The following is a 17,541-nucleotide window of genomic DNA, read 5'->3' on the forward strand; positions in this document are numbered from 1 at the left end:
AATCCACTGCTCCTGGAGGCCATTTTTCCACCTTTTGTTGTTTTGTTGCCCTTGTTGTGGTTATTGTTGATGTCATTAGTTGTTGGATAGGACAGAGAGAAATGGAGAGAGGAGGGGAAGACAGAGGGGGGAGAGAAAGATAAGACCTGCAGATCTGCTTCACCGCCTGTGAAGCGATTCCCCTGCAGGTGGGGAGCAGGGGGCGTGCTTAACCCTCTGCACAACCGCCAGACCCCCTGGGGTAGGGATTCTTATTGCAAGCTGAATCACCTCACTGTGGACAGCCACCAAGAACCCCCACACACACACACCTGGCCCAGGGCCTCCCGCCCCCAGGCCAGGCTCACCTTGTCGTGGAAGGCCGTGATGAGCCATAGCTCCACCTCCAGGTTGGAGCCGCGCTTCTCGGCAGCAATGAACTGCAGCAGGTTCTCATGCTTCATGCCCGGTGTGTTGAAGATCTCCCGCTCACTCTGCCACGATTGCTTGTCCTGCGCCAGGGACGTGGCTCAACCCCACTGCCACCACTGCCCTCCCCTGCTCTCCCCGCCCAGCACCCACAGCATCTGGAACAGAAGCAGAGCCAGGGGTGAGCCCAGCCCTGGAGCAGAAGCCAGTGTAGCCAACACCTGATGTGTAAGTGGGAACAGCTGAGGTCCAGACAGGAGAGAATGGTTTAAGATCACCCCCTAATAATAATACGGAGGAGGAGCACCAGGGCAGAGTCTTAGCATTGCTAAGTGAGCAGACGACTGCTTTAGGTGGCTCAGGTCTCCAAGGTGACATCAGCAGAACCTGACGTGAATATCAGTGGGCAAGGCAGCCCGTGAAGTGGCAGCACACAGAACTTGCTTTTGAGAGACCCCAGGTTCAACCCCTGGCACCACTATCACCCAGAGCAAAGCAGTGCTTTAACTTTAAAACACACAAACCATGAAAATCAGAGTGGCTCAAGGCTCTACCCATGGGCTCCACTCCTCTCCATTCCTCCTGTGTGAGGAGGCCTGGATTGTCCTGGGGGGCGGGAGAGCTCAGGATATGCCAGGGGAAGAAGACCCACAGCCCCTCCCTCACTCACCTGGAGTGGGAAGATCTTGACGGCCACGAAGTCGTTCATGAGCTGAGCCTTCCAGACACAGCCGAAACGTCCCCGAGCCTTGATCTCTAGCAGCTGCAGTGGCTTCAGGCCCACCAAGGGGGAGGGGGGTGGAGGCCCAGGGTCCTGTGGGGGCGGGGAGATAAAGGGCTTAGCAGGATCTGCCCGGCATCCCCACCTCTCTCTATCCCCCCAGTCCTGCGGCAGTAGACCCGTCTCACCTCATGGACGTCCACATGGCCGTAGGGGGGCTTGCGATGCCTGTACATCCAGAAAGCCAGCAGGACGACTAGGGAGAGGCCCCCGATGGGCAACAGCGAGTAGGCCAGCACCGTGAGCAGGGTGGGGGCTGTCGGGGGTGGCTCGTACGTGACTGGGGGACACACCACAGGGAGCCCTGTGTCACACAGCCCGCCCACCCCCACAGTCCAGGGCCAGACCAGCAGGCCCTGTTGCTACTCCCCACCCAGCACAGGCGCTGAGGGGCCCAGGGCCAAGGACACACCCGATCTGCTCCCCTCCGGGCCCCTCACCTTCTGGGCCTCCCGCCTCCGGCAAGTGAGTAAAGCGCTCGTTGCAGAAGTTGCCTTCACAGCAGCAGAAGTAGACCTGGGGGTTCTCCTCCGTGGCCACACACTCCTGCCTGGAAGACACACATGGTGTTCAGGCTCTTGATCCTCTGAGAGGTGCAAAACTTTCTCTTTTAAGATTCTTTGTTTTCTCCGTCACTTTTTTTTTTTAAATCAGAGACAGAATTTGAGTAGGGCGGGGGAGATAGAGAGGGAAAGAGACAAGACACCTGAAACCCTGCTTCACCACCCTTGAAGCTTTTCCCCTGCGGGTGGGGATCAGGGGCTTGAACCCAGGTCCCTGAACACTGTGATGTGTGTGCTTAACCAGGTGAGCCATTGAGGTGCAAAACTTCCCAGGACCTTCCCAGCTGCCCCCTCCCCACGGACAGAGAAGCTCAAGGGACACGCCATCAGGGTGATGGTGGGAATTCTCTTCCCCTAAGGCTGGACCCAAAGTCAGGGGCTGACAGTCACTGAGAACTGTCCTCCAGAAGGACTGGGCCCTGGGGCCGCCCCTGGGTGTCAAAGCTCTATCAAGAGCCTCTTTCCTGGGGGTCGGGCGGTGGCGCAGTGGGTTAAGCGCATGTGGCGCAAAGCGCAGGAACCGGCGTAAGGATCCCGGTTCGAGCCCCCGGCTCCCCACCTGCAGGGGAGTCGCTTCACAGGCGGTGAAGCAGGTCTGCAGGTGTCTGTCTTTCTCTCCCCTTCTCTGTCTTCCCCTCCTCTCTCCATTTCTCTCTGTCCTATCCAACAACGAATTGCGTCAACAAGGGCAATAATAATAACCACAACGAAGCTACAACAAGGGCAACAAAAGGGGGGAAAAATGGCCTCCAGGAGCGGTGGATTCATGGTGCAGGCACCGAGCCCAGCAATAACCCTGGAGGAGGAAAAAAAAAAAAAAAAAGAGCCTCTTTCCTGTCCTGTCTTGTCCTCTCCCACCCTGATGCGCCATGGCAAGAACTCTGAGGACCCCAGACGCCCAGCCGGCGGGCGCAGCACCTGTCGTAGCAGTTGAAGTCGTCCAGCCAGCAGCCCTTCTTGACCAGCTCGATGGTGCCGGAGCTGTTGCGCCAGGAGGCGTAGCAGTGCAGCCGCTTGTCCTGCTCGCCCTCGCAGCGCTCCAGGCCGCTCTGGTTGGTGCGCTCCAGCTCCCAGTTGGCGTTGTAGTAGATGCACTCCCGGGTTTCTGCCTCCCCGCGCCCGGAGCCTGTGTGGGAATCGGGCACTGCTTAGCACTCCAGGAAGCCCTGCTCCCTGCCTTGGAGCCCAAGTCACCTACCACCCACCCGCCCGGTACCTCAAAGAACACCCCGTGCCAGGCAGCACCCCACCACCACCTCCCCCATGTCAGTTGCCACCAGGCCCAGTCAAGAGAGTGGAGGCAGAAGAACTAATGCCGCAGGATGGACACTCAGCCGACTACTGTGTGAGTGGTGAAAGTGGCGTGCAAAGCAAAGCGGTCTGCTAGCTTTCTTGGGTCTGGCCCCGAGCCAGCCGTGTGAGGGGAGCAGCATCCACCTGCGTCTCTCAGGTGACTCTGTGGCCCAGCCAGTTAAGGTCATAAAGGAGCAACAGGTTCTTCTGCTCAGGGCGCCCCACCAACACCATCCCCACCCCCATCTCCCCCCCTCCCCCCTCACACACACACACCACAGAAACCATCCCTGCATCTCCCCATGGTGGTTAGTGAGTCTCTTAGAGGGACCTGGACAGGGACAAGCAGCAAAACTCAAAGCTCTGGGTAGCCCAGAAGGGATCAGACCAGCACCAGACCAGAATGCCAGCACGTAGGGAGGGAGGCTCTGACCGTCTGTGGGGTTGTCAGAAAAGTCAGGAGGTATTTTTTCCACATTTTTGTACTATGCAAAAATGCACCAAGATTTTTTTATTTTCTTGCCTCCAGGGCTATAGTTGGAGCTTGATGCCAGCACTATGAATCCACTGCTCCTAGAGGTCGTTTTTTCCGTTTTGTTATTGGACAGGACAGAGAGAAATTGAGAGGGGACAGGAAGATAAGAGAGGGAGGGAGAGAGACAAACATCTACAGACTTGCTTCACTGCTTGTGAAGGGAACCCCTGCAGGTGGGGAGCCAGGGTTCAAACCGGAAACCTTGCAAGGATACTTGAGCTTTGTACTACGCACGCTCGCTCGACCCAGTGTGCTACCACCCAGCTCAGCTCTGGCTTAAGGTGGTGTGGGGAAATTGAACCTCAGGCAGGACAGTCTCTTTGCATAACCCTTATGCTATCTCCCCCGCCCCACCATGACTTCTCCAATGGATCCTAAACTCTGACACTTGGCTCCCAACCACCCAGGCAGCTAGAATTCCCCATAGTGCTATCCACAGGAAGGGCCTCCGGACCCCCAGAAAGTTTGCTCAGGGGTCTGGCTGACTTCCCCCAACCAGCCCATCAGGTCTCAGGTGTAAGGCTAGATCCTCAGGGGACAGGGCAGGTAAGATCAAAGCTGACGCGACAAACTGGGCCTACAGTGCCCATGGGCCGCCTGTGCCTAGCCCGCCACCCGGGCTGGCATCCCAAGGCTGGCCATGCACAGCACCCAGTCCACACACGACATAAGTTGCCCTCCCCAGACTGGGGGAGGCCCCAACACCTGAGACCTGGGCCAAACTCTACGTAAACTGCAGGCAGGTAAGATGGGCACCCCCACCCCGGTCACACCACACTGCCAGTTCCTTGAACGGGATCTTCAGCTTTGGGACTTAGCACAGGTTTCCCTGCCAGATGCCCTGCACTTTCCATTTCAAATTTGAGCTCTGCCCTCTCCTTGGAGACCAGGCAAACTCCCAGTTTCAACAGGCCTTTGCGATTCCTCCAGCACCAACTGCCTGGTATTTCAATGGATATTTGCTTATTTATTTACTCATTAGAGAGAAACAGAGAATTGAGAAGGGAGAATGAGAGACAGACAGACAGACAAACAGACAGACCCTTGCAGCACTGCTTCACTGCCTATAAAGTTTCCTTCCTGCACGTGAGGGCCGGGGGCTTGAACCCAGGTCCTTGCAGAGGGTAAAATGTGAGCTTAATCCAGTGCCACGTGGCCCAGCCCCTCTAAATGAACTTTCTGGATGAGCATTTCAGGCATTCAGAAAGCATGTAAATTATGATAAATTTATCATAACAACAGTGATAAATAGTAATAACAGTGAAAAATATCAGTGAATTCTAAGGAAAGCATTAGAGATTTGCCTGACAATTGTCTTTTAACTAGAAAGCTCCCCCTGCAAGACTGCAAAGACACTGAAGGCAGAGGTCGGACTGTCCTCAAATGCTACAACCAATTCTAGTAGTGCACGATGGATGGATGGATGGATGGATGGATGGATGGATGGATGGACGGACGGATAGCAGGTAGGCAGACAAGCAAGGAGAGAGAGTAGAGGGAAAGAGAAGAGGAAGGAAAAGACATAGTCATCTTCTAACTAGGTCGCCACTGCAAAAGCAGGGCATAGATAACACGAAGGGCGGCCTTGGCCTCAGCCGGCATGCTAAGCCCTACAAAACTCAAGAGGTTTCTCCCTCCATGAAACAACAACTAACAATTCCCCTGTCCATGGGTGAGAGGCCAAAAGGTATCAGAGTGACGCAATGATGGCCCAGCTCTTTTCTCCAGGTCACCGGTTAGACAGGAAGTTCTCTGGAGACAGAGCTGGGGACTCCAAATCTCAGATTCAGGGTGTACTTTCCAGACCTTCTTAACGGAGGGGTGGGGGGTTGGAAAGGCAGCCCTGAGTTGGCCAGATTTTGTTCAACTCTTGATTCTGACCCTTCCTAGCTATATGACTCTGGGCAAGTTACCTAAGTAGCTATGCCTCCGTCCCCACCGGGAGACTCTAGGACTCTATAAAGAGACTCAGCACCTGCTAAGAGTTGCTGGAACAATGTTCTATCAGAGCCATGCCCTCCTTGCTGCCAATGTCAGTCCCTCACAATACAAGCCAGTCCCCACCTCCAGGAGCCCCAGCCAGCCAAATCAGCTGTGCTCACTTAGGCCGTGAGAGCTCAGCATTCAGAGCCTGTGCGACCTGGGGGCCTGCTAGTGCCAGGCCACTCTCCATCTCACCCTAACTCCACAGGCCAGAGGCCTCCCTCCTCCCTGGGGATTCCACACTCCCTCCCTTTTCCCAGTTCCCTGCTTCAGCACTCAAGGCAGCCTCCACCTTTCAGGAGACAAGGGCCTCCAGCTCACGGTCAGGCCCAGGGCACCCAGCAGACACTAGAGGACCGCCCTAAGCCCCAGCCTGCTGGCCTCTCCTGGCAGAGAAGGAAGCTGAGTTTCTCTGGGAGCAGGGTACCTATGACACCCCCATCGTGTGAGCTACCTGGCATCTCTGCTGAGAGCATGCTCCCCAGACACTTGGACAATGGGCTCGTAGCACCCCTGAGCCCAGCCAACCCAACGCCAGCCTGCACTGGTGCAGGCACACAGCCCCAGAAGGCGGTGCCTACATTTCAAGGGGACCACACACTGGGGAAAAGCAGCTCCCAGGGTCCCCCAAGTCCTCAGCCCAGGTGGGGCAGAGAAACCTCACTCCCGACCACACTCTCACCGAAAACCTACATACAGGTCTACTTCCCCAATTCGACACACACACTGGGGACGAGAGGGAGAGTCTTACTGGAGTCCCACCTGTCACTCAAAGACGAGGAAGAGGCAAAGGGCGGTGTCAGGGCTCAACTCAGATGGAGCAGGGTAGGGGAGAGCCTCAATGTCAGAACGCCCATCAGAGCAGGGGGGCCAGGCTGGACCCCGTGTTCCAGGCATGGCAAAGCAGCCACAGCCTCCAGTAAGTTACTTCACCAGTCCAGAGGGAGACTGAGGCAGGGGGTTTGTGGCCAGGTTCGGTGCTCGAGTGGCCACGTTTTCCTAGTTCCTAGACCTCTGGGTTCGGATGTGCCCAGCCCAGCTCACCTCTCCAGAGTCACTGTGGACCGCAGCAACACACCAGGATACTCAGACACTGCATTCGACCCTCAGCTCCTGGAGGCCCCACGGCGACCCCTAACCTCCCCACAGGGAGCAGGTCCCCCAACCCACTCATGTGGGTGTCGGGGGGGAGGTGCTGGCCCAGGGCAGCACACCAAGGTGCACCCACCAGCTCGGGCAGCCAGTGTCCTCCTTTCCCATGCACCCCCCAAGTCTGTCCAGAAAGATGGAAGCCTCCCCAAATCCCGGACACTGTCCAGGCTCCCCACCTGGGGCTCCCCCAGCCCTGCCGCTCGCGGACAGCGCCCGAGAGTTCATCAGTAACAAACGCCACTGCGCACAGCAGGCGCCGAGGAGGATCCGGAGCTCCGGGCAGTACTGGGCATCCTGGACCAGTCCTGGGAAGCAGGTGCTGTGATCATCGATACAACAGCATCTTCACCGTCTTCCCTACAACCGGAACAGGAAGAGTGGCAAGAGAAGGTTCTCAAATCCACCCACAGGCTACCTTTGTGCTTCAGCTCTTTCTAGCCACCAGTCTCTGACACACTTGTCATAACCTTTCTTTTCCTATGTCAGCCAAACACAGAGATAGCAAGCACTACACTAAGTAGTGCTTTTCTGGCCTCTTACTCGGTCCTTAATGATAACCTTATGAGAACGTATGAGGCACAAAGAGATAAAGTAACTTACCCAAGTACTTCTTTCTTTTTTTAAAAATATTTTATTTATTTTAAAGAGAGCCAGACATAGAGAAAGATACAGACATAGACCAGAGCACTGCTCAGCTCTGGCTTTTGGCGGTGCTCGAGACTGAACCTGGGACCTCAGAGCTTCTGGCATGAGTCACTGACATAACCATTAGTCCATCTCCCCATCCGCCTCCCAGCCCCCCAATCTCTGAGGCTCAAGTGTAAGGCAAATCTAATGCTCCTGGTGTCTATTTTCTCTTTTTCGTTACTACCTATTTATTAGCTTTTAAACAGATTTTTCAGGATTTTATTATCCCCAAAGGGGATGTATCTACACATACAGAGCAACTGAGGTCAGCAATTTGGGAAAGACCACCCATGGAAGTGTTAACAATATAGACCCCAAGTTACAGTCCTGAAAAACAGTAGCTTTCATTCAAAATTCTAACTCAAAGGAAAATAGACCCCACTTTAAAACAACTTGATTCTTTCAGACTGTAACAGACAACACTGTACCATCCCCAACCCTTACTGCCCCTGACTCCGACTGCCAACATGACTACTGAAAACAGGGTTTTAAGAAAGCATTTAGAATCACATGGGTGAGGCAACTGGTGTTCTTATAAGAAGAAAAAAGTCCAGGTGACAACAGGCCTCTAATCAATACTTCCTCAAAATCATGTTAATGAATCAGAAACAAAAAGATGAATATGAGATGATCCCACTCACAAACCGAACTTGAAAAACAAAGATCAGAAGGGCAAACACTAAGCAGAACTTGGACTGGAGTTGGTGTACTGCACCAAAGTGAAAGTACACTCGGGTGTACTTTTCAGGGGGCTCAGGTCCTGGAACAGGATGGCAGAGAAGGACCTGCTGGGGCTTGAACTGTTATGTGGGAAACTGAGAAATGTTACGCATGAACAAACTAGTGTGTTTTACTGTGGACTATAAACCATTAATTCCCCAATAAAGAAATAAAAACGGGAGTCAGGCTGTAGCGCAGCGGGTTAAGCACAGGTGGCGCAAAGCACAAGGACCGGCATAAAGATCCCGGTTCGAACCCCGGCTCCCCACCTGCAGGGGAGTCCCTTCACAGGTGGTGAAGCAGGTCTTCAGGTGTCTATCTTTCTCTCCTCCTCTCTGTCTTCCCCTCCTCTCTCCATTTCTCTCTGTCCTATCCAACAACGACGACAACAACAATAATAACTACAACAATAAAACAACAAGGGCAACAAAAGGGAATAAATAAATAAAATAAAATATTTAAAAAAAAGAAATAAAAACAATTTCCTCCATAAGGTGATACTGAAGGTTAAAAAAGAAAAAGACAGCTGGAATCTGCACACGCAGAGAACAAGTCACATGAAGAACACATCAGGAAGGCAGCTCCCTGCAAGCGGGGAGAAAGACCTCACCTGAAACTACTCTGCCGGCACCCTATGAGCCTTCTGCAACTGTGAGCAGACTGATTCCCGCCACGTGAGCCATCTGGTCTGTGGTGTTCTGTCACGGCGCACCTAGCGGGACAAGACCCTAACAGTGTACTCTGTGGCAGAACAGACTGGGACATCACTGGGGCCAGAAACAGAAGCACAAACTCTGTCACCTAAATTCACAAGCCACACCTGGCAAGCAGAGTGGCAGTGAGCAAGCAGAGAGCGCGCTCTAGGGGAGTAGGAAAGCCGGACTCTGGAGAGCGAGCCACCTGCTACTCTCTCCCGGGTCTCTCCCCCGCCATGCCTGAGGGCTGTGCGACGGGACAAAGCACACACTCTGCACACTCTGAGGAATGGGAGCTCGCCGGAGTTCCTCCTGTCGGGAGGGGTCTCTCCCCAGGATCTGGAATCATCCTTCTAGAGGTTTCACCATATTCCCTGCCAGCATTAACACCACATGCAAACTCAGACTCCTACAGGACTAAGGTCTGGACAAGCACACTGGGCCGGCCGCAGCTCCTCACACCTGCAGCAGGTGACTTAGCCTCTGCTGAGGGGGAGCATGACATGGGGCGTGACAGTGAACACCCAGGCATGCACACGCATACTCGTCCCAGGTCCAGACCGGTACGTCCTGGCTAGTCCACTGCCACCTGTCAGCACGGATCCCTCTGTGAAATGGACCCATGCCAACCTCTGGAGTCTTGCATTTCTGGAGAGAAGATGCTCACAGGGGGCCGCTCCAGACCACGGCCATCTGGGGTGGTCTCCCAAAATAAGTATAGTCATTTTCAGTAACTATTAAAAATTAAAATATACGGAGTCAGGTGGTAGCGCAGCAAGTTAAGCGCATATGGCACAAAGCGCAAGGACCAGCGAAAGGATCCTGGTTTGACCCCAGGCTCCCCACCTGTAGGGGAGTCACTTCACAGGTGGTGAAGCAGGTCTGCAGGTATCTATCTTTCTCTCCCCCTCTGTCTTCCCCTTCTCTCTCCATTTCTCTCTGTCCTATCCAACAATGACATCAATAACAAGAGCAATAATAACTACAACAATAAAAAAGGGCAATAAAAGGGAATATATATATATAGATAGAGAGAGAGAGAGAGAGAGAGAGAGAGAGAGTGTGTGTGTGTGTGTGTGTGTGTGTGTGTGTGTGTGTGTGTCCCCCATGACCCAGGAAGCATTTTTCTGGTCAGCTATCTTTGAGGAACAATCTCCATAGCGGACTGGGAGGTGGTGTGGTGGGCAGAGCACTAGACTTGCAGGCATGGGGTCCCGAGTTTGATCCTTGGCACTGCATGTGCCAAAATGATGCTTTGACTTTCCCTCACTCATGAGAAATAAATACATAAAACATTTCTAAAAAGGGAAGTAGAACAATCTGCACAAAGTTGTATGTATTCTAAAAGGCCTTTCAATAGGAGACTACAGAAAGTATATTCTATATCCAAACTTTAAATCTTACACAGTTATTCTGAAAGACTGCAATAGGCCCACAGGTATGAAAAGGACTGCCAGGGTCATGGCTGGAACTCAGCAGTAAAATGCATTCTGAGCATATATGGGGAGGACCTGGGCTCCATCCCTGGCACCAAGGGGAAAAAAAAGATTGCCAATATCCCCGAGTTTAAAAGGGCATAACACACAGTAACACAGACCCAAGCCGCAAGCATGGTGGGAAAAGGTCATTCTGTATGATTCCTTCCCCATAAGGCACAAAACAACCTCAGAAGTGAGGATTGTGGCCATACTGAGGGACTAGGGCTACATAGGGCTAGGGAGCAGGCGGGGACTTGGTGAGGGGACTAGGCAGGGGCTCGGAAATGCTATACTCTTGGCCTAATGTTGATTCTGTGGGCATTCTGATTTTGTGAAAATACACCAAAGTATTACTTCTAGTAACCACATTATTCTATACACAGGTTACACTTCCAAATAAACATCCAAAACAGAGTGATACCACTTGGGGTTTAAAAAAAAAGAGGGGGGGTCGGGCAGTAGCGCAGTGGTTAAGCGCCGGTGATACAAAGCACAAGGACCCGCATAAGGATCCCAGTTCGAGCCCCCAGCTCCCCAGGGGCATCACTTCACAGGCAGTGAAGCAGGTCTGCAGGTATCTATCTTTCTCTCCCAGTCTTCCCCTCCTCTCTCCATTTCTCTCTGTCCTATCCAACGACGACATCAATAACAACTACAACAAAACAAGGGCAACAAAAGGGAGTAAATGAATAATTAAAAAAAAAAAAAACAAGTTTGCCTAAGTTCTGTCATAGATGTACAGGAAAATGTCTAGAAGTATATACACTAGCCCAAGGTTACTCAGGACTTCTGGAGAGGACTCAGACTGGGGACAGAAGTGCTACAGGAGACCCTAGTTTGTTTCTGTTTTAGGAATAATGGAGAGCCATCAAGCTGGGGGGCGGTGACAGCACAAGGCACTGCTCCACCAGGTCTGCAGTTTCAAGTGAGACCCTATCCTCTCTTGCCTGTGAGCAACTCAAGGAAATGGCAAGTTCAAGAAGAACACCATTCCTTGAATCCCCCACACCACCGCAAGCCAGAGCTGAGGAGCACACTCGTAAAAACTAATTAGTAAAATGTGAAAAAAACATTCCCTGAAAGCACATAAAGTAAAGCTTTCTTAGCCCGTGACTACCAGTCCAGGACTCTGAAAATTCACACACAGTCTTTGAATGGAGGGTGATGGGGGGAGGGGAGCAGGGGTGTCCATGACACTGGACCTTAAAAGACATTATCCTCACACCTGGAAACACTGTGCACCACTACACAAGCCAGAGGCGGGGAAAAGCCCGACTGGCATGAATACTGAAGACAGTCAGCTTCCAATCAGTCTCTTGTTCTCACTGGGTGCTGCCCCTCCCTCTGCTCAGATGGACAGACAACAGCTGGTCTGGGCACATCTTCCAAAACGCCAGGCCACAGACCCCAGGAAGCAGGCTCCAGGCTGCAGCCAAGGGCTTGGGTTTCCAAGCAGCCTTCCTTTTCCTGCCCCAGCACTAATTTTAGCCTCCTTGCTCCCAGAGTGGAACTGAAATGGTTGGCAGGGGAGGACTTGCAAACAAGAGCAGGCGCTCACCTCACAGAACACCTCAGCTCCCTCCCAGGAAGCAGGTTCCCGTGGCAGGCCAGACCCCTGGACAAGGTCACCTGAGAGAAAAGAAGGCCACACACGGGGGGGGGGGGGGGGATCCTTCCCAACCCCTGATATCAGGGATCACATGGCCATGAACCAGGAACACAGCTAGGATTGCCAGGCCCTGGGGGGGGGGGGCAACAAGGCGGGAATAACCAGGGCAAAGCACGGGAATGTGCAAAGGCTGGAAGTCGTGGCTGATGCTGGGCAGGACCCGACCCCTGAGCAAACAAGCCAACAGTAGCAGCTGGTTTTCCAAACCCATCACTGGGAAAACTCAGAAAACCAAGAGCTATGCCCCCCCCGCCCCACCAGTTGGGTTCTGGGAGAAGAACCCCCAAGATCATAAGGAGCTGGTGCAATGGAACTGTGAGAAAAGCAGCCCAAGCCCTTAGGTGCCACGTAACTGTGAGAAAGGCAGACCAAAAGTGAGACACCAAACAAGGAGGGAACATCTAGTTTAGAACAAAGAGGCCGTGACAGAATGGCAGGGGAGGGAAAGGAGATTGTAAGATGGTAATAAAGTTCTCTCTGGTAAAACCCAGCAGGAACTAGGGTACCAGTAATGAGCAGTAAGTACCTGGAGGATGAAGCTTCTACGACGGGTTCCTCCCACCCTAAGAGCCCAGGCAACTTGTAATCAGTTCAGAGTACAAGCTGTATCCTGCCAAGTTCAAGATCTGAGAGGAGCCCTCCCTTGAAGCGCCCCAACAGGTCAGGGGAGGAGCAGAGCACAAACACAGAGGCTGCCAGGCTGCCAAGCCCAGCAAACAGATGCCCAGAGATCAACCCCATCAGCCAGGGCCGGCAGTGCCGGCACCTGCATCCATGGCTCTGCCCACAATACCTCCCCAGCCCCGGAAACCTGGCTGGCCCCAGCTAATTCCCTGAGACGAGGGCAAGAGAAATGTACTAATACCTTTGGGGGTAGGCTGTCCCCCAGCCCTGGCATCGACGACTTCAGAGTTCCAAGCCCATAGTCGCAGGGGCTCCTTGGGGCGCCAGGAAGCTGGCCCACGGAGGGGAAAGTGCATGCCTGCACCTAGCCCTGCCATGCTCCTCAGGCAGACACTACACAGACGGCCTCAGTGGCCACGGCAACCAGGTGAGCAGCCGGGGGCTGCCAGGTGGGCACAGAGGCCCTGGCAACAGGCGATTCCGGACATCTTGCGCCTGCATGTGGGAGGGAGCCTCAGGGGCACAAGGCTCCAGGCGGGGTGGCGGTCAGAGGAGGGTGGGCGGGTACGGGCAGGCAGGCTGCCCGGCCACCCACAATCACCGCCTCCCTGAAATGCGAACCTCTTCTGGGAAAACTCAAGGACGCCAGGATTCTCCTCGGTGGCCAGCGTACAGGCAAACCACTCATGTCAAAGCGAACTTTCACTGGCTGCGCAGGTTTCACTTTGACAGAGTCGGTCACCTACACGTGGGGGGAGACTCCGAGCTCCCAAGCAGGGGCTGCTGGGAGGATGAAGAGGTGAGAAGATTCTAAAGCAGAGTCCTCCACCTCTGGTGACCTCACAGCCCCACTGCAACGCATAACATCTGGAGACATTGGGTGGTGTGCTGAGGCTAGAGGCCAGAGATGCTAACAGTACAGGATGTAAGACAACACTCCCCACCCCCTGGCCGCTCCCATGCACAAGTCATTTGGTCCAAACTGTCCCAAGTGTCAAGGCTGAGAAACCCTGTCTCAGACTGAGCCCCACCTTGCACGAACCCTGCCTGATGGTTGGCCATTCATTCTCAGAAGTACTGCCCAGACCAGCCAACCCCTACCCAAGACCTCAGATCCCAGTTCTTGGAACAGACTGGAATCTGTAACTGAATCTTGCGTAGGACTTGAAGCCCCTTAGTACCAGCTTGCACTACCCTGAGCTCCAAATACAGGGCTGAATGGGTAGGCATTCAGGGTTGTCCAGAGAAGCAGTTACAGATGCCAGACCTTCCACCTTCTGCACCCCATAATGATCCTGGGTCCATGCTCCCAGAGAGATAAAGAATAGGAAAGCTTCCAGTGGAGATGGTGGGATGGAAAATTCTGGTGGTGGAATTGTACCCCTCTTATCCAATGGACTTGCCATTCATAATTAAATTAAAAAAGAAGAAAAGAATCTGAGCCCTGGGAAGGGTCAAGAATAGCCAATACAGGGAGTTGGGTAGTAGCACAGGGGGTTAAGCGCAGGTGGCGCAAAGCGCAAGGACCAGCTTAAAGATCCTGGTTCGAGCCCTCAGCTCCCCACCTGCAGGGGGGTCGATTCACAGGCGGTGAAGCAGGTCTGCAGGTGTCTATCTTTCTCTCCCCCTCTCTGTCTTCCCCTCCTCTCTCTATTTCTCTCTGCCCTACCCAACAACAATGACGACATCAAAATCAACAATAACTAAAACAATAAAAAACAAAAAGAGCAACAAAAGGGAAAATAAATTAATTAAAAAAAAAAGAATAGCCAATACAAAGAAGAAGATGTATGCAGTAGCTAGAGCAGGGTAAAGAGAGGCAGCAAGGTGGGTATAAGTCCAGTGCACCACCACCCCCAGGACAAAAGATGCCACTCAGAACAGTTCGATAAACATGACAGAGCGGTCAGGGCTTCAGAAGTACAGCCGAGGGTGCCGCAGGGTCTGGGCCAGTGCACACGGAGTGTACATGCACAGTTCGTGCTGTGATCACACTCACATTCTCTCATTTGTAACTTCCTGCCTCTAGGGCTTTCACAAGAGGGATGCCAGGGCCATGGCATAGATGAGGACCTCTCCCCTGGGGTCCTTAAGTCCTGCCCTTCTCTCCTGGGCTTGCATCATCTCACACAGTAGCCAAAGGTACAAGTGATAACATCCTGGTGGGACAAGAGGAGATCTGAAATGAGATGCTCAATATATGCCGCACTGTTAAGAGACTGAAGAGGCCCAGAAGGTGGCGCAGTGGAGAAAGCCTCCAGCTCTCAAGCATGATGTTCCCAGTCCGATCCCAACATCCCATGTGCTAGAATGATGCTCTGGTTCTCTTAAAAGAGAAAATAAGGGGCCGGGTAGTGGCGCACCTGGTTGAACATACGTATTACAATGAGTAAGGACCCGGGTTCGAGCCCCCAGTCCCCACCTGTAGGGAGAAAACTTTGCAAGTGGTGAAGCAGTGCTGCAGGTATCTCTTGTCTCTCCCCTTCTCCATCACCCTCTTGATTCCTGGCTGTCTCTAGCCAATAAATAAAGGTGATAAAGAAATTTTTTAGAAAAAGAAAAAAAAGAAGTTAAAATGCCTGTCTTAATATCAATTATATGTTGAAATAATTACTGTGTATATAGTAGGTTAAACTACATCATGAAAGCTTATCTCACTTTTTTATTTCCACACAAACCCATTTATAATGTCCTGACACCCAACAGGATGATGTGGAGACAGACTGGGTCATGAGAGTGGGGTCCTCGTGACAGTTATTGGAAGTGGATGAGACTAAGCCCTCTCTCCCCGTCAACATCAGGAGGAAGACATAGGAGGACACAGAAGGCAGTCAGTCACCTGCAACCCAGAAAGAAGGTCCTCCCAAGAACCCTGCTAAGCCCGCACCCTGATCCCGGGCTTCCAATTTCCAAGAGTGACAAAATGAAGTCTGCTATTTGAGTTACTCAATCTATGATAGTTTGTTATAGCAGCCCAAGAAGACTAGACACAGGGCTTCTTTTTTCTTTTTACTGGCATGACTACCAGAAAATGTTAGTTCACCCCGTTGCTCAGTGTTACTCAGACTTCCTCCTGTGTGCCATGGGGGTGGGGCCTCATTCTAAACATCCAACACAGAACCTGAAGGAAGGACGCCCCTGAAGCCCAAGGCAAAGGAAGGCCAGCTCTACCCCACCTGGGCCCAGGGACAAGGCTTCCCAAGCTTCCCAACAGGTCTGACTGGTGTGACAAGAAACCCTGAGACCCTACCACCCCCACCACCCCCCCATATTCCTCCCAGGCAGGAAGACAGGTCTCTGGACTCCAGCTGCCAACAGCTGCCTGAACCGAAGGGGATGGCTGAGAGTCAGGAAATGCACTTCTTCCAGATGCCAACCAGAGAGGAAGGTAAGGCTATCAAGGCCAGACTTAGATCCCCAGCACACCCAGGAGGGATTCAGAAGAAAGCCGAGCAGGCTGCCGGCTGCCTTCCCGCTACACCTACACCCTGCTTTCACTTCAGAGCTCATTCTCGGGAGGGGAAGAAAAAAAAAAAAATGGTCTTTGAAGAGGAAAAGCAGAGAAAGGCACAAGTTCAACAATACCACGACTTTGCCATCTAACACAATGGAAATGGCTCCAAAAGATGCATGCCGCCCCCTCGCAGCGCGCCAGGTGCCCACGAGCCAGAGGGAGGGGAGCCCGGGTGGGAGTGGAGGGTGATCCCAGTCCCCACCCCTGCAGCCGCGCGGGGATCCCGCCCCGCCCCTGCGCGCCCCGCCCCGCGCGGGTTTCCCAGGCTCCGGGGCGGGCAGGACCCGCGCTGCATGTGTAATGGGGGCTGGGAACAAAGACGCGCTGGACCCGGGGCCTGGGCCACCGCGTCCCGGCCGCCTGGCCCCCCGAGCTTCTCCGGGAGCTCCGCGGTGCAACTCCCCGGCCCTCCAGGGCCGCCCGGCTGGGCGAGGCCGAGCATGGGGTCCATCCCCGCGCGCACCCGAGGAGGAGCGCCGCCGGAACCGCTTAGGGGACGGGAGTGGGCGCTGGAGCCTTACGGGGGACAGGCGGGGAAAGCGCTCCCGGTGCGCCCCGGGCCAGGCAGGAGGGACCTGTTGGCTTTTCCTTCTCGCTCCACGTCTCCGTCTTTCCAGGCGCCCAAAACAAAGCGGCTCCGGGGCCCCGAGCAGGTGGAAGCCGACGCGGCTCCTCGTGGGGTGCAGGGGAGCTCGGGAGGTGGGGATCGCGCGCGCGCACACAGACACACACACACACACACACCGACCTCCAGGTTGCAACACACACACGCCCGCGGAGTGTCGCCGGCCCGGCCCCACCGCCGCTCCCGCGCGCGCCGCCACCTCCTCTGCGCCGGGCTCCCCTACCGGTCTCCCAGCCCCGCGCCCCGCGGCCCCCGCACGCAAACAAGCCCGCGCCCCGAGATGGGCGGGCGGGGATCTCGGTGCACCCCGTGCAGCCCCCGGGCGCGGCGAGAAGGCCGCAGGCAGCTGTGGGTGAGCCCCGCGCAATCCCCCGCGCAATCCCCCGCGCCCGTCCTCACCCGCGCACAGCGATCCCCAGAGGAGGGCGAGGGCCGCCCAGGGCGCCGTCATGTTCCGCGGCGCCGCCCCTCGGACACCGGAGCCGCCGGGCAGGGCCCGGGGGGCTGCGCTCGCCTTCCCGCGGCTCCTCGGCCTCGTCCCCGGCGAGCGTGCGGGCTCAGGGCCGCTGCGGGCGCCTCAGGCTGCTGCCCGGACTCCGGGGCGACGCGGGGGCCGGGGGGCGGCGGCGGGGCGCGGGCCGGGGCGCGCCCGGCTCAGGCATCGCGCGGCGGGGCAGGGCCCGGGCCCCGGGCGCAGGGGCCGAGTCCGAAGGGGCCATGAACGGGGGAGGGTGGGGGAGGGGAGCTGAACCGAGTCCAAAATGGCTCCTGAGCCGCGGCCGCGGAGCCGTGCCAGCGGGGAAACCCGGATGTT

The 17,541-nt window shown here is 54.8% G+C and overlaps 1 protein-coding gene across 2 annotated transcripts in view; it reads right to left on the bottom strand.

Annotated features, from left to right (window-relative positions):
- Positions 1-17,269, bottom strand: part of ACVR2B (activin A receptor type 2B) — a 33,005-nt gene extending 15,736 nt beyond the window's left edge. The window contains exons 1-6 of one of the 2 annotated variants that reach the window (XM_060180421.1): positions 17,127-17,269; positions 2,671-2,878; positions 1,630-1,739; positions 1,318-1,445; positions 1,079-1,222; positions 348-491 (exon numbers count right to left, since the gene is read on the bottom strand). In XM_060180421.1, the coding sequence (XP_060036404.1) occupies positions 348-491; positions 1,079-1,222; positions 1,318-1,445; positions 1,630-1,739; positions 2,671-2,878; positions 17,127-17,178 (786 nt within the window). In that variant the 5' untranslated portion in view covers positions 17,179-17,269. Of the gene's footprint in view, positions 1-347; positions 492-1,078; positions 1,223-1,317; positions 1,470-1,629; positions 1,740-2,670; positions 2,879-17,126 lie in introns of both variants that reach the window. The other variant, XM_007517194.3, reaches the window with a different exon arrangement.
- Between the last annotated feature and the right edge of the window lie 272 nt (positions 17,270-17,541).

This window comes from Erinaceus europaeus, chromosome 21, assembly GCF_950295315.1.
Source record: "Erinaceus europaeus chromosome 21, mEriEur2.1, whole genome shotgun sequence".
NCBI classification, from domain to species: domain Eukaryota; kingdom Metazoa; phylum Chordata; class Mammalia; order Eulipotyphla; family Erinaceidae; genus Erinaceus; species Erinaceus europaeus.